Raw genomic sequence first — 25,301 nt, 5'->3', positions numbered from 1 at the left:
CTTTCCATTCTGCAGTCCCTCACTTTCATTCCTTTGACAAACATGAATTAAGCACCTACTGTGTTCTAGGCCTTTTCTGGGCCCTGGGAACACAGAGGCAAACAGAAAACTAAACCTGGCCTGTATGTCTGGCGCCTTACAAACCACTTCACTACCCCTGGAGACTAAAAAGGCCAGGAGATTCCCATTGTGCAGAATGGGAAACCGAGGCCTTGAGAAGCCTTGTCTAAGGACACACAACTGGGCACTGCGGTGGAGGGAAGCCACGTCAGCCAGCCCTCCCTCCCACCCAGAGCCTTCCCTCCCCGCCAGGTGCTGGGCGTTTTCTCGGGGCAGGCAGAGAGCATGCGGGGAGGGGACTCACAGCTGATGGTGATGCCCAGCTCCACGCCACGCCTCTTGGGCAGCTTCACGTGGAAGGTGCCGCTGCTCGGGATGACGGACTCTGGGTGCAAACAGACACACACCCACGTGAGACTCAAGGGAAGGGCCTCAGGGAGTCCCTGCCCCACACGCATTCTGGTCCAGTGGGGAGGGACCCCAAACAACCCCATCCTGCTTCTCGCACGCACAGATGAGGAAACTGAGGCACGGTGCAGTGACTTGTCAGAGACAAGCACCCACCGGGTCGGAGCAGAGTCAGGAAAAGAACCCAAACTTTATGGCTGCCGCCCCGCCGGGGGCCCCATGGCCCAGCCCAATCCGTTCGGATCCAGCAAGGACTGACTGGGCGCCTCTCACGGGCCGGGCCTCAGCTGGTGCTTTCACACGCTTTATCTCATCTAATCTGAACAACGCCGCTTGTGATAGAGGATTCTGTTCACTATTTTACACTGGGGGGAACTAAGGGTGGGGGAGGAAGGGTCCTGTCCAAAGTCACACAGTGTCCAAATCACAGAACCAGAATTCTAACCGAGTTGTTTGGGGGTCTTTGCATAAACCCTCACCCCACCCCGCCCCCCAGCTCCTGTTCCACTGCAAAAACCCTCATCAACCCTCACACTGGCATGTGCAATTCCTTCCACCTTGGCCAGTGCCTTTCTCCCACCATTAGTGCTGGGGACACATTGCAAATGCGGGGAGAAGGATCAGGGCAGGGCGGGAGGTTGCGGGGAGCAGGGTAGTGAGAGGAGGGAGCACAGGGTCCCGAAGGAGAGGAGGACGCTCGGGGCACCCACTCACCGGCAACGTCAAACTCCACCTCCAGCACGACCTTGTGGGCCAGCGCCGCGTCCCGCAGCAGCTGGTTGGCTTCCTCCATCGTCCCGTCCTCGGTGGCAATGCCACTGATGGCCAGGATGCGGTCCCCTACCTGCAGCAGCCCACACCTGAACCGGGCAGCCCGGCAGAGAGAAGAGGCCCCATTGGGAGACAGGAACATTGCGCGGGAGCAGGGCCAGGCCCAAACCTAGGCCCCACCTCCCGGGCGGGGGTGGAACGCTCAGCTCCTCCCTGTGCCAGCTGTAGATCCTCAGGCAATTTACCACAGGACTCTGGCTAAAGTGTGACCTTGCTGGGCCTCAGTTTCTCTGTCTGTCCAGTGCGGATGATGCCATGCCTTAGGAGATGTATATAGAGGACTCTGACTTCAGACACACAGGGGTTCACGTCCTGGGTCACTCGAGTTGCGTGACCCTAGGCAGGTGAATCAGCTTCTCTGAGCCTCAGATTCCTCATCTACAAAATGGGGCTGGTAATGGGGTTGACGTGATAGTTGATGAGATCCAACTGTGCAGCCAGGCTTGGTGTGTGACTTGGTTTCCCTGGCTGCCCGTAAGCCCCCCACCCCCGAATTGGAGAGTGGTAGGCCCAGTCTGTTGGGGGCAGTAGGCTCACCTCTCCGCCGGGCTGTCAGGCTCAATAAAACGCACGAGGGGTGGGGAGGACAGGGTCTCGGTGGCGAAGATGCCTCCCTGCAGCTGGAGACCGAAGCCGCTGAGGGGGTCTCCGCAGAGCACGACCTCGGTGGTCTCTGTGTGCACAATCTGGCCGCCTGGCCCCACGGTGCTGGAGGCCAGCGACACTGCGGGGCAGGCAGGCATGGCGCTCAGGGCACAGCCCCAGGGACGCATTCCTGCCAAAGCCCATCCTCCCTCGGCCCAGACACCTGAAGTCAGAGAGGTGAGTGAGCGGGAGGCCTGACTGGCCCGGGGTGGGGCGGGGCAAATCGAGGCCCATTCTGAGCCTTGGTTTCCTCACCTGAGCAATGGGATCATGAGTCCCACCTGGCAGAGCTGTGGCAAGGATTAAGGAATACAGCTCCCGGGACGGCCGTGTTGTAAAACAGAGGCTCCGAGGGTCGGTGATATTATGTCATGTCATGTTGTGTGATGTTATATTTCAACTTATTTTATTATTGTATCATATACCAAATATCACATTATATTACTATTAGATATGATAGTATATATTATGCCATTTTTGGTAACAGCTTTATTGAGATACCATTCGGCTACCACAGTATACACCCACAGAGTGTACAATTCAACACTCTGTTTTTAGTATATTGAATACTTAGTATGTTCAAGCTGTACAGCCATCCCCTCACTCAATTTTGGGACATTTTCAATCCCTCAAAGAAACCCTGTTTCCTTTAGTTAATCACCCAAATCCTCCCATCTCTTCCAGCCTTAAGCAACCACTAATCTACTTTCAATGTCTTTAGAGTTGCCTATTCTGGACATTTCATATCAATGGAATCATACTATACATGGTCTTTTGTGTCTGGTTTCTTTCAATCAGCATAATGTTTTCAGGATTCATCCATGTAGCACATATCAAAATTCCCTTCCTTCTTGAAGCTGACTAATATCTCACTGTATGATGATACCACATTTTTTTAATCCATCCATTGATGGACATCTGGGTTGTTTCCACCTTTTGGGTATTATGAATAACACTGTATAAACATGTGTAAATATGTTTTTGGGTGAACATGACATATGTTTTCATTTTTCTTGGGCATTTACTTAAGAGTGGAATTTTTGGGTCATATGATAACTCTGTTTAACTATTTGATATGTTATTTAATATATTTTATTTTACATTCCATATATAAAATACATTTGTATTATTAATATGGATAAGGATATCAATAAGGATATCAATTATTAAATAAAACTTATTATATTTCATTCTATTAATTATACTGTTGTGTCTTTATATATTATTTTCTTATACTATTATATATTATATATACATTACAATATATGTAACACTTTATTGTTGGGTATATTGTGTTATTATATTTATATTCATTATTTTTTTCACTATTGATTTTTTTCACTATTTCATTATTTTTTCACCTCAATGATAAAAATTGTACCTGGAACATTGGAGGTGTTCAAAAAATTTTATTTAACTAATTAATTGTTATCATCAAGGAAGGAGACAGGTAAGGGGTCCCAAGAGTCCCCAGGCTCCATAAGCTCCTGCCTGTGAACGACACTTCTGAATCTTTTCACCTACACACCCCCTGCTTCAGTGGGTGACAAAGGTGGCTGGTAAAGGTGTATTGTATCTCTCATCTGACTCTGAATTCTGTTTCCCTTTTCACCTTGGCTGCCAGGAAGCTTATAACCATATTTAGCTCCTTTCAGGTGCCAGATGACTTATATTTCTCTCTTCCCTCACCTGGTTCAATCCTAAATGGCCCAGTCTGACCTTCCATTCTTTCTGGAGGCCTCCCCAACTCACATGGAAGGAGGCTGGGAACACTTTCAACATCAACAAAGGAAAGATTCTTCCCAGGAAAGATTTTAAAATTCTGGGCACTCTTGTGACTTTTGCTACTTCCACATGTTTCCTGCATTATCATTCATTACTATTTGTCTTTACATTTATTCATTTTTAAAAATACTTAAATACCTTCATTTCAAAAGGAACTACATATAGTGATCATAAATAAAGAGAAATGTTTATAAGCAAAAGTTAAGTAGAAATATATATCTAATAAAACTAAAAATTACTACATTCTGGATGGCTAGTTTCAGGCCTGTGTGTCTCTTTCTTAGGGAAAATTAACAAATGTCAGAGAGGTGGTAAAGACAAAGTAACCACACCCTGGAATGGATCAGAGGGCTGAAGGAGAGAAAAATGAAATGGAGTTACTGTGAGACCTTCGTGCAAATCTGAAAAGGCATCCTTTCCTCAAGACACTTTGCCACCACCTGCTGGGAATTTTTCATAATAAAAATACAAGACAAAGTGTACAAAGTAACTGTCACCCCTCAGGTGTGCCCTTGTGCAGTGCACAACCTGCCCAACCATCCACAGCAGCCTGGTGTACCACGCATGCTATTTAATGCCCCCCACCCACCCCTGGCCCTGCCCCAAACACCTCATACCCTTTGGCAAATCTCTCTCTCAGGCACAGAGGCAGCCCAGAGGGGAGGGAAGAGACCATGGCTTACATGAGCTCTTGTGTTCTCTTCTTCGCTGCCTCCTCCGCCCCATTGTGGTCCGGGGGCTCATGGGCTGGGATCCGCGAGGAAGGGTGCTGGGATTGGTGCAGGGAAAGGCGTGGTTCAGGGTCGGCGAGGAAAAGGGAGATGAGGACAAGGCTGGGGGGAGATGAGAGCACAGAACCATGAGCCCCAGCAGAGCCCTCCACCCTGCCTCAGGGAGACACGGGATGCCTTCCCCCCTCCACCATGCTCGCTGTGTGACCTCTGAGAGCCAGTCTCTCCCACTCTGGGCCTCAAAGCTTGCAGGGTTTTCACAGACCTGGTGAAACCCAGCTGCCAGACAGGGGCCCATCTCGTCACTAATGTGTCAGGTGATGCTGCGAGGGCCCCTGACTTCTCTGAGTCTTGGCTTCCTTCCCTATAAAGCAGGCTCAAGCCCCTCCCTAGGAATAGGGGAGAGTGACAGCGGGGAGGGCACTTTACATCGGCTCTGGTCCTGGCTGGCAGGGGTGCCCCAGGTGGGTGTCCTGCAGTGGCCGGGCCGGGGGCTGTGGCAGGAGGGCACACAGGGGTCCCAGCGATGTGGCTGCTCGCTCCTCTGCACCTTCACTGTGGCGGAGAAAGAGGAGGGACAGACGTTGGGGGCTGAGCAGGTCTGGATCACCACACCCCTGAAGGATGAGCTCCTGTCCGCACAATGAGGGGAGGAGAGCAGGAACAGAAGATCCAGAGTTTCCCGAGCCAGGCCAGGCATTCGAGATTTTGCCCACACGTCCTGGATGCCCACCGTGTGCCGGGCACTGTGCTCAGGGCTCAGCCCGAGAGGCAGGGACAGGAGAGGGAAAGCTGGCCCAGACCAAGGCCCACAGCTGGGAGGTGCTGGAGGAGCAGGACGTGAACCAGGCTGACTGGCTTTGGAGCTTAAGAACTGACCGGTCAGCTCTGAGGAGTGCAGTTTGCAGACGGTGACCAGCTGCAGCACCTTCGGAGTCTGCCGCAGTGCTGCAGCCTGGGCCGGGGGCTGAGCACGCAGGGCACCAGGGCCTGGCATTTCTGCCCCACGCTGGGCTCTCGGGGGCCACCTGGGTCCCTGTTGGGTTGGCCCAGGCCTGCCCGGACCTGCATCGTGGTCTGAGGCTGTTGCCGCTTCCTCCCCTCCACCTTCCACAGGCCTCAACCCCAGCGAACTCTTTACTCCAGCTAAACATCTGCTTCCCAGGGGACCCCGCAGACCCTCGACCAGATCCTGCCCCCCCTCACATCCCCAGCCTCCCCCTCCTCCCCGCTGCCCCAGGCTCTGTACTGGTTCTTCCTTCTGCTGCAGGACTTGCGGGGGGGGATGTCCAGCCTGGTGCAACATGTTCTTGGAGGGATGGGTGAGGTCCCGGTGATCTCAGCCCATTGACTCTGCCTCCCTGTTTGGTGCCCCCAACCCCACCTGGGGGCTGGGCCACTTCTGGGACCAGCAGCCGGGTCCAATCCTGGCTCCATCACTGACCGGCTGTGGGACTGGGACAAGCCACTTAGCCCCCCTGTGCCTCACTGTCATATCTGTAAACTGGGACAAAGACAGTGGCTACTTCCTAGGGAAGCTGGGAGATCAGAGTGAGTTAGCACGTGTGACGTGCTTACAGCAGTGCTGGGTGCTTAGCAGAGGCTTGTTCCGTGAGAGCCAGGGGGACTGTCAGCAGCTGTGTGCTCTCGGAAGGACCTGCCCTGCTGGGAGCCTCAGCGCCTCTGTGCCAACCTTGTAGACTTGTCACGTGGGTGAACCCAGATGACCCATGGAAAGCCCAGGCACCACAGCAGTGGGTAGGGGAACAGATGACGGTACTTCAAGCCCCAAAGCCTCCTCTATCAGCCCCTGCTGTGGCTTGTCGGGATCCTTACCGACCCTGGCAGAGACCAGAGATGCCGGTCCCCACACATCTGATCTGCAGAATTTTTCTCTTCTGGAAGATTGGGCTTGCAAAGGGTGGGGCAGGCAGACTCCATCCTTGCCCCCCTCCCCCACTGTGCCCCAAGGGCTGGAATTCACAGCCTGACCACCTTGACCAAGCCTGTGCACTCGGGGTCCTGACGCCTATTTACAGATGAGGCAGCTGAGGCTCAGAGAGGCAAAGCACCTGTCCAGCTCTTAGGGACGAAGCTGGGATGTGAAGTCAAAACCCAAGGGTTAGGCTGCTGGAAGCACTTGCCTGCCCTGAGCAGGAGGCTGCCTTCCTACGACCGCCCTCCCCCCTGCCCCAGGCCCCCACTCCGCCCTCTGGAGCCCCAGACCATCTGCTCTCTCTGCTCTTAGAACTGCCCAGCGCCTAGGCCCCTGGTCCAAGCTGGGAGCCCCCGACTCCTCTCAGGGGTGGCTCTAGGCCCTCCCTGACTGCTTGGCTGCCTCCTCTGGACCTGCCGAGGGCCCTGAGCTGAGTCCAGGGTCCAAACTCTGAGTAGCACAGGGCACAGAAGGACTGTCCCCTCCCTTGTTCTAGCCCTTATACTTCTATTAATGTAACCAGTGATGGAACTAGCTTTTGGGCCATCCATGCCAGCAAACTGTCAAATCAAACACCCAAGTTGTTTATCTGCCCCACCTCCCCACCCTTAGCTGCTGCACTTGACAGTTCGAGCTTCCCTGTGGGAATGGACATTTGTTCCAGTAAATTTTAGCCTGCCCGGGGCTTTGGTCCGTTAGCCTTCAGGTTTGAGCTCTGAGGTCTGCCAAGGGGACCCACCTGCCTCTGAGGGCTTCAGGGGCCGCCGACTCTGGGGCGCAGGTAGGATCTCCAGCTGCACTTTCTCCGACACACCAGCCAGGAGCTTGGTGGCCTCAAGCAGCGAGCAGTGTTCAGTGCTGGTGCCATCGATGGACAGGATGCGGTCTCCGGCATGCAGGGCCCCACTCCTGGCCGGGTCAGGGAGCAAAGGGGGAGGCTGGTCCAGCCGGATAGAGCTCTGGGCGGCTCTCCCCCTGCAGCCCCCACGCCGTGGCAGCTCTCAGTGGGTGCCCACCTGTCCACCACACTGGCTGGCTTGATGCGGTCGATGGTGATGACTGGCTTGTTCCGGTGGGAGCCGGTGGTGAGCGAGATCCCCAAGGCGGACCCTGGCGTCTTGGTTATTTCCACTATCAAGGGCCCTGAAGCGTTGGCCACTGTGTCTGGTAAGTGGAAGGAAAGAAGAGTTTGAGATGCAAATATTGAGCACCTTCCTCCATCTCGACTTAATCCTCACTGCCAGGGAGGGATCACTGCACCCACTTTATAGACAAGAAAACTGAGGTGCGTGGAGGCAAAGACCTCGTCCAAGGTCACACAGCCACTCAGAAGCAGATGAGGGGCAGGAATTCAGGTCTCAGGGGCTCTGAGCCCAGGCCTTTGCTGGACAATACTAATTTGCTCGCATATTATTCGAGAGCCGACTGAATACACGGAACTGTGGGTTTTACTACGAGCCTTCCCCCTTCCAGAAAATGGCATCCCATTCACCCACCCAGTGGCGGGAAAACAAAACCCAGCTCCTCCTACTCTCACCCCCACCCCCATGTCCAAACATCAGCAAACCAGGCCAGTGGACCTTCATTGTATTTCCCGAATCTGACCCCGTCTATCCCCCCGCTCAGCCCCTGGTCCAGCCACCATCACCTTTCTCTCACCTGGACGGCTGCAGATTAGAGGGCATCACCCAGCCTTCCCCATCTCTCTCCCTGATTTTTTTACACACTTATCATCATCTGACACACTCTATATGTGATTTATTCCATCTATTGTCGATCTCTCCCCACCAGAATGTCAGCCCCATGCGAATGGAGACCTCATCTGTGTTGTTCTCAGGTGGATCCCCAGTGCAACAAACAACGCCTGGCAGAGTATTACTACCCAGAGAGGCTCAGAGAGGCTGTGACTGGGCCAAGGTCACACAGCCTTTGCAGTGGTGAGGATCTGTACCCGCTACCCTCTGCCCTCTATCCCTGGGCCTCTTCCTGCTCCAACCCTAGCCCTTAGGCCCCCAACTCACCTGGAATGGCCACATCATACTCCACCTGGAAGAGTGCCTCGTGGCTGCACTGCCGCAGGGTGGCCAGAGCAGTGGCGTGGCTGGCCCCATGCAGCAGGATCCCGTCAACGCTGAGTAGCCTGTCCCCCACCTTCAAGGAGCCCTCCCTGCGGGGTAGGGCCCAGTCAGTCAGCCTTGCCCAGCGCGAGCCAGAGAACAGAGGGAGGGCAGGGAGCAGGTGAAGGAGAAAGGGACAGAGCGGATGAGGGAAGGAATGCACATGTGAGTGAAAGAACCAGGGAGGTTATGTGGAAGCAGCTGAATAACTGAAGCGGGCACTGAAGATGGGGGTCAGGTCAGCTCTGACCCCTCCCAGAGGTGCTTAATAAATTCAGTCCCAGCTCAGCCCTCCAGTGTCTGAGCTGGGGATGCCCTTCGAGGTCACCACCAGGGCCCCGACAGGGTCCCAGCCCTGCCGGGGCACTCAGCATCGGGGAGGGGGCAGTCTGGAGGCTTCAAGCTGCCAGCACAGCGGTCCCTGCCCAGGGTCCCCAGTGATTCTGGGCTGGTGAGAAACGCGCCTGGGAAGGAATTCCACTGGGCCCCAGGGGAGAGGCCTGAGGGGGTTCACCTTGGTTTGGGTCACATCCCAGCTCTGGAATGCCTGCCCAAACAGGTGGCCAAAGCTATTCTGGAAGGTTCTATGAATAACTCATCACAGACCCGTCCCAAGGACAGGTTTAGATTTCTGACAAGGCCATTCCAGGCGTTTCTTAAAATGGCCAGGAATCTCCCGCTGGGAGGTCATGGGGTCAGGAGCTGGGAACTGGGTGTGTTCCTACTCCACACCCTCTCCTCCTGGCGCTTCTGAGCTTCTGAGTGGGGCTCAGGCAGGGCCAGGCTGGCAGCGCAGCCAGGACTGGGGAAGCTGCATCACAGAGGACCACAGTGATGCCGGTCACCATGCCCCACACTTCCTTCACAGCAGCTTGTAGGGGCTGCACTATTGGACCCACTCCACAGACAGGAAAATGAAGGCCAGGGAAGGGGTAACATGAGGCTAAAGCTCACTCTCCATCCCCATCCTACCCCCTGAGACAGCAGGACCTTGGGGAAGAAAGAGCTTGGGGGTAGCTCTCATTTGGGGTTTAGCGCTGGCTCCACCAATAATCCGCTGAGCGACTCTGGGCAGGGGTGTCCCCTGTCTGGACCTCAGTTTGCTCATCTGGAGAATGTGTATGATGTCCCTTCTGCCTTCTTCCTAGGGGAGCTGGGGGAGGGCAGTGCAGGGTGAGGCTGTAAGCTTCATCCCGGCTCAGGCTCACCTGTCGGCAGGGCCGCCGGGCCGCACGTAGGTCAGGACGAGCGGCCGGGACTTGTGCCCGTCTTCATGGGCACCTCCTGGACAGAATTCGACAGTCATGTATCCACTCCCTCCCTGGCGCCCGGAGGCCCCAACCCAGACCTTAAGCAGGCTTCCTTAATTAAATCTGCTTGAGGATCCTGTCCTTGCTATTCATAGTCTCTCCTATGAGATATCAACCGTAAATCCCACCCAGAGTTCGGACAAAAAGTAGGGAATAGGACCAAAGTCCTCTCTCTGTTAAACAGCTTGCTTCCTTTCCTGCGACCTCATCCTATTTCCCTTTTTCCCCTGGTTGCTAGGCAGCTCCAAACTTCATTTTCTGTTACAACTTTTCCCTCTCACTCCCCCCAATCATTTGTTGCTTGGCCAATTTTTCCGTTTAATACTTGATTTTAATGGTTGCTTGGCCAATTTTTCCGTTTAATACTTGATTTTAATGGTTCTTAAAAGTCAGAAGGAAGATTATACACGTATGTAATTCATTAGAGCAAAATAGAACATACATAGAATTGGCATTAGCCTTCCCGTCCCTTGACCCCAAAGGTGACTCTTACACTGACCTCTGAGGACAAAGCCAAAGCTATTGCCCTCCTTGTAGAGGGAGACATCCACTGTCTTTGAAACGATCCCTGGGTTGTTCTCAGGGGCTGGGGAGAAATGGAGGACTCCTTGAGTCCTTCAGTTGCATCACCAAGCTGGCAGATGTCCCCAAAGCTCATTCCAGGAGAGTTGGGTGACCAGTCAAAGACATTACAGGAAGGGTAAATTCCCCTTGCCCCATTTTACGGGTAGGACAAGTGAAGCTTAGAGGCACCCTCTTCCCTAAAACCCACTCAGTCCACCACTTAGAGAGGGGAAAGGGCAGGCCCATGCTCCCACAGAGATAATGGCAGAACTCAGGCTTGAGCCGATGGCTCGCAGTCTTAGGCCAGAGCTGAATTCCAGACAGTTACTCAAATTTCAAGACTTCAGACCAACTTTGAAAATTCAGAGCTAAGCTAAACCCTAGGCCACTGTACTCTGTGCAGCATGGGAGGGCGGGGAGCAATTTATTCAGCGACATTCCCAAAACCTTCCCTCCTAAAGGAGAAGCATCTGGAAACTAAATATGCAGGATGACAAGGGGTTATAAGCAGGTCCCTACCACCTCCTGGTGACAGCGTACTGCAGTTGTAGATAAGGCCCCAGGTGCAGCATGGGTGTTTGTGGCCAGTCTCCAGGTCCAGCCCACCCCAGCTGGCATGATCCCCACCCACCACCCAGGTGTTGGCAAGGAGGCAGCCTTGTCCACCCATGACCAAGGCAGTGGAGAAAGTTCCCGGTCCAAGGGCACCCACCGGGCGGGGGCAGCTCATACTCCACCTCCAGCACCACACGCTCTCCCACATTCTTGAGCAGAGTGATGATCTCATCGTGGCGGAGCCTGGTTAAGTGGATCCCATTCACTGACCGAATGTAGTCGCCCACATTCAGCAGGTCACTCCTGGGAGAAAGGAGGCCAGAGCACATGCGTGGTAACAGGTGCTGGCATTTCATATCACCCCTCCCACTGAATCCTTATGGTCTCTGGATCCCCATTTTACAGATGGGGAAGCTGAGGCTCAGAGAGGTCAGACATGTCCAGGGTCAGACAGCGAGTGAGTTAGGAGACTGGGGATTCTAACCTAGACCTGCCTGACACCCAGGCCAGCTTTTCCCCTGATGCTGGTCTGCCTGCTTTCCCTCCTGCTGAGGTGTCACCCTCATAGTTATAGCTCTAACCGGCCCCAGACAGCCCACAGAGTGGCCAGATCATCACCTCCTTTGCTATTCCTTAATGCTCTTCCTGGGCCCAGAGGGGCAGTGATAGAGAGGCTAACTCCTAGGTTTCATGGAACTCATGGTCCAAGGGAGCCCCAGAGGTAAAATAATAGGTGCAGGCAGTGTGTGCAGAAGTGGCACACAGGGCTGTGCCAGCAGAGCCGAACGCCTGCCTCAGCCTGGGGTGCTGGGGGCTTCCCAGAGGCAGTGTGGAGGGATGAATAGGAGTCTGCCAGGAGGATGCCTAGGGAACGGGCCTTCTAGGCACAGGAAACTGCATATGCAAAGGCCTGGAGGGCCCGAGAGCGGTGAGCATGGGATGCTGTGGCCGAGCTGAGTCAGCTCTGGTGTAAAGGGAAAGAAGCAGCCGGGGCCTAGAATCCCAGCCTCCACTGGGGGCCTTCCCTCCACAGACACCAAGCTCTTAGGTGCTCCAGGAAACAGCTGTCTGATTGCTCTGCCGAAGGCCCTAGTACCCTCCCCCACTGCCCCCTGGCCCCCTTCCTGCTGTCCCCACTGAGCCCACTTCTCACCTGGCTGCGAGCCCCCCAGGCCTCAGGTTGGAGACCCTGGGCTTCCCATCCTTGTCGGTGCCACCCGAGATGGTCAGGCCCAGCGTGCTGCCTTCCTTCTTGGTCAGCTCCACCATGGTGACCCCTCGGAACTCTTCTGCTGACAGATGGGGGTGAGTGGGCAGCGTGGGGCAATTCTAGGCCCCCAGCTCCAGGACAAGTGAGGTCAATACTTGGTAAGACCCCTCAGTACCCTTGGCTGCATGACACTGGGTGAAATCATGTCCTTCTTACAAAGGAGGATCAGAGAGGTTAAGTGACTAGTCTAAGGTCACAAAGTGAGTTAGCTGCAGAGCCGATGCTGTCTGACCCCCACCTGGAGCTCTCTGTGCTCCAGGACAAAGAGGGGGAAGGAGAGGAGGCTGGTTACCTGGAATGCTCTGCCTGCGGCACGCCAGAGCCACATCAGCCCCTGCTGCGTCCTTGCCTCCTTTGGAGTAAGGCCCATCGTCTGCAGGAGAGAAAGAGAGGAAAGGCCCTGAGTTCCGCTGTCATTTCCATCAGGCAAAGCCCTCCTGCCTTGGGAATCTTCTGCTTCGTGGATGTGGCCTGTTAGAAGGGTTCCTTCCTGCCACCAGCTCCACCTGAGTCTCCGCTGGGGGAGCCTCATGGCATCTCCCCACAAGGGCAACTCTGTCTGTGCTCTTGAGTAACGCTCTTTGGAGCACCCACCACAGACTGGGCTCTTCGCGACGGTCCAGGGATTAACCATCTCCACAACTACCATTCCACGTATACAGAAAGCAGCTGAGGCTCAGAGAGGGACAACTCGTGCCCAAGGTCACACAATCCTTGGCCAAGGCAGCCTCTGCAAATAGCCAGGACCAGACCCCAGGCGCCTCTGCCCATAGCCAGGACCAGACCCCAGGCGCCTCTGCCCACCCTGCCCCATGCTCCAGGCTCCCTTGACCAGGTTCTTTTTTTCACATTCCTTCTCCAAGTCCCTTCTCAGACCTGGACTGAGATGGGTAAGGTCAACTGGCAAACGGTCAAGCGGGCCGGCTCTCCCATGCTGCCTCTGGGGCCACCCCTGCCCCTCCAGGCACCTGTACACCCCCAGGCTTCTGCTGCTGTCTCAGGCCTCACCCAAGCCTACACCCCGCCCCCCTCCCCGCTCTGCCCCCACCCCCATTCACCATTCACCAGCTCTGGGCAGGCCACTCCCTCCCCAGCCCCCAGGCCACAGCAAGGCCTCACTCACAGGACTGTCCCCCTCCTCACTCTTCAGAGGAGGGGGAGAGAAGGGGCTAGGGAGGAAATCAGCCCCAGCAGGGGGGCAGAAGCCTCTTATCCCATCCCAGCCATATCCTTTTCACAAGGTGGGGAGGGGCTCAGATTAGCGTTCAGCCAGAGGTGGTGTCAACCTGGGTCAAGATCAGGACACAGCCTGGCCAAGGTCCGGGCTCAGTCAGAACCAGGAATCTACAATCTACAATCTACAGCAGGTTTCTCAACCTCGGCACTATTGACATTTTTTTTTGCTGGATGCTGTACGATGTTTAACAGCACCCCTGTCCTCTAACCACTAGATGACAATAGCATCCCACCCCAGTCACCACACCAAAAATGACTCTAGACAACCCACATGTGCCCTAGGGGAGCAGTACTGTCCCCCCAACCCCCGCCCTGCCCCTCATTGAGAATCACTGTTTTAGAGTCAGGGGTGGGGCTCAGGCTGGGTCAGGGTCAGGTTCAGCTTGGGGTCAAGGCTGTAGCTCAACCTGGGTCCAAGGAAGCCTGAGAACCTTCACCACCTGCAGCTCTAACCATTGAGAAATGGCTTCTCCAGACCGGGGATAGGCTGCCTTAGCTTTGCCAGAAGGTGGGAAATAACGAATCATTTCCAGGACCCCGGGAATTGGCCCCCAGCAGCTTTGCTCACCTCCTCCACCCCCAGGCCCTGTGTTCACATCCGCAGCCACGGATTCAGGCAACACCCATTAAGTATAATGCCTCCTATTACGGTTCCCTAATTCGCACCTCATTTAGATTCAACAAGGCGTTTCTGAGCTAATAAAATCAAAAAGACTGGGTTCTATCAACTGTGCGACAGTGAACATCTCTGGTATTTCATGTGAGCAACTCTGGAATTAAAATCTGTCTTATCCCATGCAAATTAGACTCTGCCACTGGAAAATCCTTCTCTCCCGGGCTATCCTGGGAAGACCAGAGATAAGCTTGCTGGCTCCAAGTTTAGGAGTCTGGAGGTGGGGGAGGGGGAAGATTATCTCCTAAGGACAAGAAAGCAGAGAATCAAGTTTGCCAAATTCAGAGCCGTAGAATCCCAAAGAATGGAGGGGAACAGCCGTGGGTTAATGCTGATTCTGAAGTAGAGGGTGCGGGATGTTGGCTGCTGAAGCAGAACACCCATTTCCTGGGGTGTCTCTGTGGTGTGTCTTCAGCACTACCTCTCTGCCCCTTCCTCATCCCAATATTAAAATTTTGGTCCAGTGAATGACACGGTGCCAAATTGGGCTGCGATGGCACACTTGGCACAGCTGAGATGTGGGGTCTGCTGCCTTTGGGCTCAGCTGTCGGACAGGCCTGACTGTGTGATAATGCAAACCAAGACTCGTACAACTGTGCGCAGAGTCAGTGGGCAATAAGCGAGGACTTGAGAGACTCTTCTGTAGAGAAGGCACGTGCATTTTAGGGTGTGGACTTGATGACCTCTCTTGGCGGTAGAGGCCGCTCAGGATAGCTGATGGCCAGATAAGGGGCTTCTGGATATCTAAGACCCCTGCCACATTCAGAAAGGCACCCATAAGGAATGTTACAATGTCTGCTGATGCTTGTTCAGAGGGGACAGTGCCCCACTCTCACAAACATCCTCAGGTCAGGGGGAAACAGGCAGCATTCAAACCAAGAACCAAGGCAAGGACAGAATTACTAGTTAACCGTGTGACTTGAGTCTCTGTTTCTCTATCTGTAAAATGGGGGTGTCTCCCCCTATCGCTGGCTCCAACCAGCCCAGGCATGAGAATTTGGGGGAATTATTTTATTTATAGAAAACCCCAGGAGGGTTCGGACCCCAGTCCTCCTCCCTCGGAGAACATGCCTGCTCGCTCCCGCTCTGTTTTTTGTTCTGGGACCTGGTAATTATATGCTTAGAGATGAAGGCTTTTCAAAAACATCTTTCCCACCAATTTTCAGCTGGAAACGTGCATAAAAAACAGAGATATTTTTATCCGAGTGGTTTTTTTCCTGTCTCCTCCTTCCAGCAATGGGCAATTATGAGCTTTTGCCTTCAGTCAATCTGTCCTGTAAGAACTCGCTTCAGAGGGAAAATCATTCCGCAGCAGTGCCAGACCATCCGGCAGACTCAGGCTGGGCAAGTCGGGGGAGCAGGAGGGAGAGACGCCGTGCTGAGCACAGACCGTACACCTGGTCCCCGGCCCCCAAGCTGCAGCCCGGGTGGATGGGTTTCTTTTTTATTTTATTTCTCCTGAAAGCATTGCTAATTTGCCTTCATTACCTCTGTTTCTCTGGAGCCCCAGGGAGCCACTGAGCTTTGAGAAAGGGAAAAAGGAAGTCAGCCCCTGGCCAGGCTGCCTTTGTCAGGGTCCTGCCTAAGCAGGACAGGGGCTTGGGAAGCAGGGGCTGGGGAGGGCCGTCGATGGGGGCGTGACTGATGCCTGGCTCTGCGGGCCTCCAGGAGGGAGCGTTCAGCATCTGAGAGGGGCCGCTGGGAAAACCAATGCCCGGAGGCTCAACTTGGGCTGAAGAGAAAATAACCGCTTGACAGAAAGCCAGCAGCAGGGCCAGCCGGCCCGAGTGCCGCTGGGGAGAAGGGGGTCCCCAGTCGCCCCTGGGTCCAACCACAACTGCACACAGCGGCCCATTGCTGCTTGCACTCCTACAAGTGATCGGCCAATCCTGGCTGGGTCGGCCCCACCTCCGAAGGCATCTCTGGCTCGATGGAAAGGGAAGGATGGGCTTTGGATCCTAAATCTGCTGCCGACCGGCTAAGGGATCTGGGACAAGTCACTTCTCCTCTCTGAGTCTCGGCACAGTGGGCGGGCTAGTGCCCACCTCATGGGTTGGTGGGAGGCATCAGCGAGGTTATGTGGTACACAGAGCCAGGACACATGGAAGTTCTCTCCCTGGCCCTTTTACTCACCTCGTTAGAAAGATTTTCCCATTAGTAATGGTAACAACTCCTCCTGATTAAGTGCCGGTGCTGTGCTAGGTGCTTCACAAGCTTTGTCTCATGTATCCCCATCACCTTCTGAGGTGGGATGATAGTTATTTCCATTTTACAGATGGTGGAGCTGAGGCACGGGCAGGTTAGGTGACTTCCCATTGTAAGGGGCAGGGGCAGGATTTGAACCCAGGCCATATTCTAAGAAATTTTAAATTATTACCACTTTATCCTCATGATAATCTTACGTCGTGGGTGTCATGATCATCCCCACATTACAGATGAGGAAACTGAGGCACAGAGAGGTTAAGGGAACTGCCTAGGGTCACATAGCTCCCAAGTGGCGGAGCCATGGGCCCCCTCCTGCCTTCTCCCCCCACCCCATGACAGTCCTGGGGGGACTCAGGGGTAATGCCTGTGGCCCTCCTGGCAGCAGTCCCGGCTCCTTTGGGCACTCCTGACCCACTGAATGATCGCCCTCTGGCCATGGCGGGCTGGACCGGGTCAGACAGCTGGATGGAGAGGCATCAAAGCCGGTGGCAGGCTGACCTCGGAGTGACAGCTCCGATTTCTGTAGAAGACAGGCCTCCCCAGAAGCCGTGAAGAGATCGGCTCGGCCACGGGGTGACCCTTGTTCTGTTCAATGCACGTTTTTAAGGGAAACAAAAAGAAATATATCAATAGATTTAAAAAGCAGACGCCTGCTTCACTTGGTGCCAAGGACTGAAAAAAAAAAAAGACTGACAAAGGAGCCCGGGGCTTGGCCCGCCCAGTGCCAGGCCTGCTCCAAGCACTTGACCAGCACTGCCATGTTTAACTCTTCTGCGAGCTCACTAACAATCCCATTTTACAGACAAGGAGACTGAAGCTCAGACAGGCCACTCAGCTGGGGAGCTGCAGAGGACAGACTGGAATTGGTCTTTCTGGCCCCCAGCAGACCACATCCTTAATCCTCAGCTCTGCTCTCTCCCTCCAAACACAAGGGCAACAGACCCCAAAAGAGGGGTACCCAGGGAGGCAGCACCGGCCCCCAGGAGGCCCATGTTAGCACTCGGGCACCCACAGGCTGGACACGACCAGAGAGGTTGCCAGCCCTGCAATCCCTCTTCCACAAGGCGTGCGGGGCTCCCGGCACTGGGCCCTGAGCCCACGCTTGGGCTGACACCCCCCTCCATGGGACCACGATGGCCCCAACGTCAGTGGGGTGGGGATGCAGGCTCCAGAAGGGCCGTGGCCTTTTGGGTCTGTGCTCTCCCACGTCCCTCTCAAACCCACAAAACTGGGTCACCAACGGAGCAGTGAAGACTCAGTTCACCCGGCGGAGAATAATATCAAACGTTCTCCCCACAACTGACAGTCCCCGGGCCTCCCTGACCTCACCTCCTAATGCTCTTTCCTGGGCTGCCTCCACTCCGGTGTGCTGGTCTCCTCGCCGTTCCACACACCAGACTCAAGCTCACCTCAGGGCCTTTGAACTGGCTGTTCCCTCTGCCAAGAATGCTCCTTCCCAGACACCCACAAAACCCCCTTCCTCACCTCCTTCAGGAACCTGTGGAATCTTCACCTTCTCATCTTTCCCAAGTGGCCTGTTTGAACTTACACCTGCACTCCCAACACCTCCAGCACTTCCCATCGCCTTCCTTACCTAGCAGACCTCACTTTTTTTTTTCTTTTAACTTAGTGATCTTATTTCCTATCTGCCCCTTCCCACTATCATGTCAGCCCTGGGGGGCTGGTTTTTTGCCTGTCTGTTCACTGCTGTTTTTGGCATGGAGAGTCTGGCACACAGTAAATTCTCAGTAAATCATGTGAAATTCAATTCCCACTTACAGATTAGGAGAATGGGGATCAAAGAAGTGGAATGAGTTGTTCAAGGTCGTAGAATCAGGAAGAGGCAGAGACAGGATGCAAACCCAGGGCTCCCTGGGTCTGGAGGCCTTGGCCTCCGTGGTCTGGGAACTGGGGTTTCTCCCACAGCCATGGCCCTGAGGAGGTCAGCCCTGCCAGAAGGTCCAGGTGGTTCTGGTGAGGGCCCCCCGGAGGAGTGGGCAGCTCAGGCCATGGCAGAAGTACCCTCCCACCCACCCCGACACACACACACCCTGTCTGAGCCTTCCCAGGAGCTGGGAACAAAGACCACTTTGTGGCCAGGAATCAGAGGACAGTGGACACTGTGGGGCGTGGGGGTTTCCTGCCCAAATCTGCTTTCAAGCCTACTGTGCGCCCCAGCCCCGGTCACGTCCCTTCCTGCAGGGGCTCAGGGTTAGCAGGGTGAACAAGCCTCCCAGGACCAAGACAGCATGGCCAGGGCATGGGCCTGAGAAAGGACTCGTGCTGGCAGAGTCCATCGGGGAGGAGAAAGGGCCCTGGGCACTGTGCCCCACTGGCCCCAAGCCCCAGCCTGGCTCTCTCTGAGGAGCACTGCATGTGGCCTGACTGCTCAGGGTCTCAGCCTGCTCTGTGAAATGTGGAGGGTGCAGGGAGTGGCCACCTGTTGGGGACGTTTGCTGAAACTACTGGAAACAGGTTCTCTTTCCTTGAGGAGGATCAAGCTGTCTGACCATAAGCTCTAAGGTACTAGGGGCCCTCTGGGAGCCTCAAGGAGAGGAGTCTGCCTGGAAATAAAGCTCGCCTGAAAAGAAGCAGAGACCTGGAGTCCTAATCACGCTGAGCACCTGGATCCCACTGTGCCTGAAGCTCCATCTTTAGACTTTTCTTTAAAAAAGCCTCAGTGTTGACACCAAGTGAGACAGGTGTGATCATGAAGCTCTGTGACCTGGGGAGGAGACTAGGGTGGGGACTACAGGGGTGAGGGTGGGGGTCAAGGAAGTCATCAGAGAGAGAAAAAGCCAGGGAGATCACGAAGGGCCTTGAATGCCAGGATAAGAAGCTGCGATCAAACCTGAGTTTTTAGCAAACTCCCTCCTACAGCAGCATGGAGGGGGTGGGGTGCGGTGGGGGGTGAGGGCCAGGAAGCCAGGGAGGAGACTGGGGCTAAGGTCTAGGCAGGCGATGCTGAGGCCTGAGCCTGGGTAGAGGGGGCAGCACCATGAGGAAGAGGAAGACAAAGACACTTCCTTGGCGGTGCCCCAGGTGAGGTCTCCAGGGCACTGTTGCCCTTGTGGCTCTGACCACTGCAGGACGAGGTGACCCCACTTCCTGGGCCTGACGTTGAGAGGACAGATGTGCCCAAGCCAGGAGGGCAGTGGAGTCGCCAGGAAGGGGCAGGGGCAGACCGCATGGGGTCAAATCCCAGCTGTGCTACTTCTAGCTGTAGCCTTGGACAAGTCACTTAACACCTCTGTGCCTCAGTTTCCCCAACTGTAAAATGGGGAGAATAACAGTGCTGAATACACAGTGGTGTGAGGATTAAATGAGAAAATGCACAGAGAGAGCTCCGAACAGAGCCTGGCACAGAGTAAGGTCTCAACAGCTGTCAGCTACTATTATTAATCACATTATTATGATCTGGGGACCTAGGGGTAACCCTGTCTCTGCCCTTTGCGACAGGCGGGGAGGTGGGAGCCTAACTTCACGGGCCCTCGGAAGCATGGTTGGGGGAGCTCTGCTATAAAAGTCATCTGGGGCCAATCCCGGCTCAGCCACCATGGGCCTTGGTCAGCCACTGGCCCCTCCGAGCCTCAGCTTCCCCATCTGTCTGTCCACTGGGACCACAGTCCATACCCTTGGAGCTGCTGCAAGGAGGTAACACCAGGAGTACATCGACTATGGGAAGGCATTGACGGGACGGCCCAGGACACGGAGTGAAGGGTGACCTAGCCTGCCCCAGAGCCCTTCCCAGGGTCCCAGCCCTGGGCCCACCCAGGAATGTGGCAGCTGAGCAACACCTGTCCCCTCTGCATTCCCAGAGCCTGAGGCTCACCGACCAGACAGCACCAGGCCGGGGCCTCTGCCTCCTGCCATGAGCCCATGTAGGAGCTCCCCCCAGAGCACCCTGACCAGGGAGCCAGCGCCCACAGCTCACGCAGGGGCAGGACGCGCCTCCCTGGGGCACGCCTGAGGCAGGAGCGCTGCCCTCTGGCCGTGTCGTGCAGGACAGCCCAGCAGACTCAGTCCCCGCAGCCACGGTCAGACAGACAGCCCTCTCCCCTGTCCACTGGCCAGGTGTCCCACGCCTGCCCTCCCTCCAAGCTCTGGGTCTGGGAGTGGCTGTCCCAGGCTTCGCCATCCCAGGCCCCTCTCTGGGTGGCAGTTCCAGAGGGTTCGGCCCCGCCACTCTGCCTACTGGTCCCCGTTACTCACCCGCCTCTCCAGGGGTCTCCCGGCTGAGCCCACACAGCATGTCTGCTCTTGTCTCCCCGGTGCCACTGACTCCCTTGGGAGCCAGGGAGGGGCTATGGGAGGGGAGCTCAGAGCTCCCACTGGCTGGGCAAGAGTCCACCCACTGCAGCGGGCGGCTCTCTGCTTAAAGGGGACATGGCCCTTGTCACGGCTGATCCTTGGATGGGGTTCAACACCCCCCCCCAGCCTGAGTCTGGGCAGGGGTCTTTGAAGATGGCAGGCCTCCCCCAGGGCCCCCAGGCAGACAGACCCCTGAGGCCAGCTCTGCCCCTAACTCGCCCTGGGTCTTTGGTAAACGATTGCCTCCCAGCCCAGACTCAGTTTTTCTACCTGGAAAAGAGGAACAGGGCCTTCCAAACTTTTTTTTCCCCTTTTTTTAAGTAGCAGATTCCAACAGAATCTTGCACAGAATTCCCAGGACATAAGCCAGATAAAACGCAGCCGTGGAACGATGCCAGGGTGTGTCTCAGTTTAGAAATCCTTGCACTCGGAGTCCCCTGGGCCCTTCCACTGACGTTCCAGCTACCTCTCCCAGGCCTCGGTTTCCTTTCCTGTAAGGTGGGACTTGGGGAAGATCAGCCCAGCACCCTGTTATCCAGAGCATCCCCCAGCTCTGTGGGAAGACAGAGCAAGCTGTGCATCCCGGGTTGATGGGCAGGGGCAGCTGGTCACAACGCCAGCCCCAGCTGGGCCTCAGCCCGGCACACTCCTAGCTTCCCCCACACTAGCTCAGGATGACCCTGACGGACACCCAGGGCCCCTCCTCCAGCTCTCTAGCTGCTCCTGCTCTCCACCCACCAGTGCGTGTTGGTACCAGCTGAGAGCCAGACACCGCAGAGGTGCTGGGGAGAAGGATGGGCGATAGTGACTCAGGGTGTCAACAGCCTGTACAACTAACTACTTATTGCATCCAGCTGAACGCAGCAGAGAACGAGACAGATGAGGTCCCAGCTCCCATGGAAGCTCTCAGATGCATGGGAAAAAGGGGGCTCAAATTCACCTCTCTCCTGCAGCAAATGGGAGGGTGCAGCCCCGTGGTTAAGGACCAGGGACTGTATCTGAGTTACTTCCTCAGCGGGGATGCCCACCGCAGAGTCCAGCCCACAATTCCTGGGCTGCCCATGCTGGCTCCTGCCAGCCCCACTAATGGCACATTCAGAACAATCCAGGCTCTGAGTATGGGGTGGGGTCTTTTGTACCCCTGTATCCACAGGTCATATTCCTTGCCCCCCTCCCAAGGGTGCCTTCCTCTTCGGATGATTTCAGGTATGTCTCAGGGGCAGGGGCCCTTGGGCCAGTAGTGAGGTCAAAGGTCAAAGAGAGATGCAAAGGTCTCAGCCATGGGAGGGATGGTGAGCACTGAGTCAGACAGGGGGGACCTGAATTGGGAGGCATTTGCTGGGAGAATCGGGCCAGGCAGGAAGGGAGTGCAGACTCTCAGTGTGGTCCACGGTGCCCTGCAATGGTCCCAACAAGGCTGTTGATGAAGACCCTGACAATCCCCAGGGCACTGAGAGCCACCTTGGAGCAGTCCCAGCTCCACACCAGGTAGGAAGGGACACAGCTCTTAACAGACCCTCGCCCTCTTTCCCCCCATTTACAGCCCCTTCAGGGAGGAGGGCTGTGTGGTGCACAGGCCTTTGGAGTTCCATCCACCCCCTCTCGTAAGAAAATATTTGCTCTCTGTACAGACGCATTTAAATGAGCGATTAAGACGGAAGATCCAAAACCTTGCCGTGGTTCTGTCTCTCTCGCTGCTCCTTTGGAATTTACTTTTGTGGACGAGAAGCTCCTGGAAAGGTCATGCCATGGGTTATGGGAGAGCTTCCACGCAGCGTTTCTCTGAGCACCTGCTGTGCCAGGCAGAGGGGACCGAGACACCGGGAGACAGGCGAGGATCAGCATCTTCCCTCTGTCCTCTGTTCCTGTTAGCCCGCCAAGCACATTTTCACTTCATTCATTTTATCCAAAAGTGGGTTTGGAAGCAACTGTTGGTCCATTCTGGAACAAGGTAGGGTTTAAATAAATATTTGGCACAGAAAGGTTAACTGACTTGCCCAAGGTCACCCAGCTGTAAGTGTGGAGCCAGGTTCACACCTAAGAGGTCTGTTCTTAAAGGCGCTGCTATGTGCCTCTCAAGATGAAGGGGTCTGGGAGTGCAGATGAGGGGCAGTCAGCTCTGTCGGGGGTCCACTGAGGAGGTGTTTGTGAGCCTGACTTTGAAGGATGGGAAGGAAGGTGCCATGAACACAGTCCCAAGTGACAAGTGAGGAAGAGACCAGGCAGGAGACGCAGCTGGAGCCAGGCCACAGACGGCCCGGCCACCCTCGCTCCCCCAGGGGCGGTCTGAGGGCCAGCGGCACTGCCGGGGGGTCCTCACAATGCCGGCTCTCAGGCCCCACCCGGACCTGCTGAATCAGAACCTGCATTTTCACCAGCTCCCCAGAGGATGCATACGAAGTTTAAGAAATGCTGTATTATGGGTTTGGCTTTCATCCTGTGGGCAACGGGAACCACAGATGGTTGTAGAGCAAGGGTGTGAGAGGCTCTGCAAGGACCTCAGACACAGAGCACCTCTGAGGGAGAAGGGAGGAGCGCCTGGGAATGAGCAGCAGAAGCCCCTTCTGGGAGCCGAGAGTGGGTGAAGCTGCCGCTGGGCCCTGCTCCAAACACGACCCCTCTCGCCCAATGCGGCCAAACCTTGGGGAAGTAGAGGAAAAGGGGGACAGATTGCCGGGCCTGCACTGTGGCTAGAAGCCAGGTTTGCTAGGGGCCCGGGCTACCAGCAGCTCCTGGTCACAGAGTTTGAGTGTTCTACATTTCCAACACTGTGGATGACAGTGACGGGGACTGGGCCGCCTGGGGAAGGTGGCAGGGCCACTGAGCTGACAGGCAGCCCCTCCATGGTCAGGAGAGGCCCTGACACCTCCACGTCCTCAGGTTTTATGAGACAACTGAAAGATGGATTGCTGTATGACCTGGGGCATGTGTCCAAACCTCTGTGGACCTCAGCTTCCTTAGCTGCACAATGGGAATAATAAAAGCACCACCTTCTAGGGTTAGGGAGTCCACATATTGGGTCAGGAAGCATTTATCCATCCACTTTCCTGCCAAGAGTCTCACACCAATGCCTTGGATGGATCCAGGCCAGAAAGGCAGAACTACAAGGTAGAGGAGCACACTGGCCAGATGCACCCATGTTCAAACCCCAGCCCTGCCACGCAAGAACCTTGTCATTCCGGGCAACTCACTTCTTTCTGCCTGAGCCTCTGCTTCCCCACCCGTGAGGAGTGAGGGCGAAGAGACCTCGGAAGGTCTGCCCAGCACACACTCTTGCCCTCTTCCCCACATGTGGCCAGGCCTGCAGGGCCTTCTCACAGTCTCTTAATGGGGAGCCACTGGCACCACTGCTGAGCGGGCTGTCCTCACACTGCAGGACACCGGCATCCCTGGCCCCGCCCCCCCAGGGGTAGTGACCCCTACAAGTGGGAACCGACCCCATGCTGCACAGATGGGAAAACCGAGACCCAGAGAGGACGGTGTCTGAGGCCCCCCCAGAGCAGAGAGGGGCCTGGACCCTGGCCTCTGTCCTTCCTCTCAGGCCCCAGGGCTGGTTAGTCATAAGCACAGCAGACCGTGTCCCGAGCTGCCAGGGACCCTGAGTGACAACCGGAAATGAAGTCTGGGTGGGAAGGACGCAGAAATGGCGATTCGATCACAAGAGATAAACCCTTTGTTGCTGTTCTGCTGCTTTCCCTCCCTCCCTCCCTCCCTCCCTCCTCACACCACACCGAGGGCCAGGCCAGGACAATCCCTCCCCTCTCCTGGTTGTAAGACAGTCCCATGGGGTGGGCACTGTTGCCCCCATTTTACAGACGGGGACACTGAAACCCAGTCTGTGATGCCACCAGCCACAGGTGAGGGCCACGAGGTGACCCCGCCTTAGGGGGTGCTGTTTGGCTGTGGCCCCCCCACTCCACCAAGCTGCCCCATAGCCCCAGCCCCATGGCCCGTCACCTGACTGCAGAGGTAATGCCACATCAGTGGGCTGTACCCAGGCTAGGCCCCCAGGCCCACACCTGCCAGTTCCCAGCGCCCTTCACCGCGGCTTTCCTCCGGCCCTGGAGGGCACAGGGGCAGGCAGGGCCACGGGGTCGCAGGGGGCTGCAAGAGCAAAGAACAACAGGCTGTGTGCAGAGAGGAGGGAAGGGCAAGGCTCGGGGGGGAGGTGAGAGGAACCACAGCTGGCTCTTTACACAGAACCTCTGTACCAGGCCGTGTTCTCAGCATTTTCCAAGTATCTTCTCATCGCATCCCCACCTCAGAGACGAGGAAACAGGGGCCCAGAGAGGTGAAGCCACTTGCTCTTAGTCACACAGAGTGTGAGGCATGAGCGGGGATTTAAGCCCAGGCCCTGCTGACGCCATCTACACAAGCACCCCATCCACAGCCCCCTGAGAAATGCACACTCACGGATACGGGAAGAAAGAGAGGGACTGTTGGGGGGCGGGGTCCCCAAGCTGCTGCTCCTGGGGAGTCTCTCTGAATCCTCTGACTAGGGAGGGCCAAGGGGCCGCAGGCCCAGGCCTGGCCACAGATGGGGCAGCTCCTTGGGGCTCCCTCTTGGCCTCCACGCTTGACACTTGCAATGGCTTCCCTCCTGGAGGGGAAACGTGGGGCCATAACCGTGCAGGGGGCCTCTCTGAGCCCCAGGTCCCTCCTCT

The 25,301-nt window shown here is 55.8% G+C and overlaps 1 protein-coding gene across 1 annotated transcript in view; it reads right to left on the bottom strand.

Annotated features, from left to right (window-relative positions):
• The window catches only part of GRIP2 (glutamate receptor interacting protein 2), a 61,385-nt gene extending 40,807 nt beyond the window's left edge, over positions 1-20,578 (bottom strand). The window contains exons 1-14 of the mRNA XM_061197325.1: positions 20,539-20,578; positions 12,505-12,585; positions 12,096-12,231; positions 11,100-11,245; positions 10,323-10,409; positions 9,722-9,797; positions 8,418-8,563; positions 7,413-7,560; positions 7,136-7,305; positions 4,890-5,015; positions 4,413-4,562; positions 1,837-2,023; positions 1,183-1,328; positions 365-445 (exon numbers count right to left, since the gene is read on the bottom strand). Of these exons, the coding sequence (XP_061053308.1) occupies positions 365-445; positions 1,183-1,328; positions 1,837-2,023; positions 4,413-4,562; positions 4,890-5,015; positions 7,136-7,305; positions 7,413-7,560; positions 8,418-8,563; positions 9,722-9,797; positions 10,323-10,409; positions 11,100-11,245; positions 12,096-12,231; positions 12,505-12,585; positions 20,539-20,578 (1,720 nt within the window). The remainder of the gene's footprint in view (positions 1-364; positions 446-1,182; positions 1,329-1,836; positions 2,024-4,412; positions 4,563-4,889; positions 5,016-7,135; positions 7,306-7,412; positions 7,561-8,417; positions 8,564-9,721; positions 9,798-10,322; positions 10,410-11,099; positions 11,246-12,095; positions 12,232-12,504; positions 12,586-20,538) is intronic.
• Positions 20,579-25,301: the final 4,723 nt, after the last annotated feature.

Source organism: Eubalaena glacialis, chromosome 7, assembly GCF_028564815.1.
Source record: "Eubalaena glacialis isolate mEubGla1 chromosome 7, mEubGla1.1.hap2.+ XY, whole genome shotgun sequence".
In the NCBI taxonomy this organism is placed as follows: Eukaryota; Metazoa; Chordata; class Mammalia; order Artiodactyla; family Balaenidae; genus Eubalaena; species Eubalaena glacialis.
The sequence above is the reverse complement of the archived record's forward strand: the minus strand, read 5'-3'. Positions and strand labels throughout refer to the sequence as shown.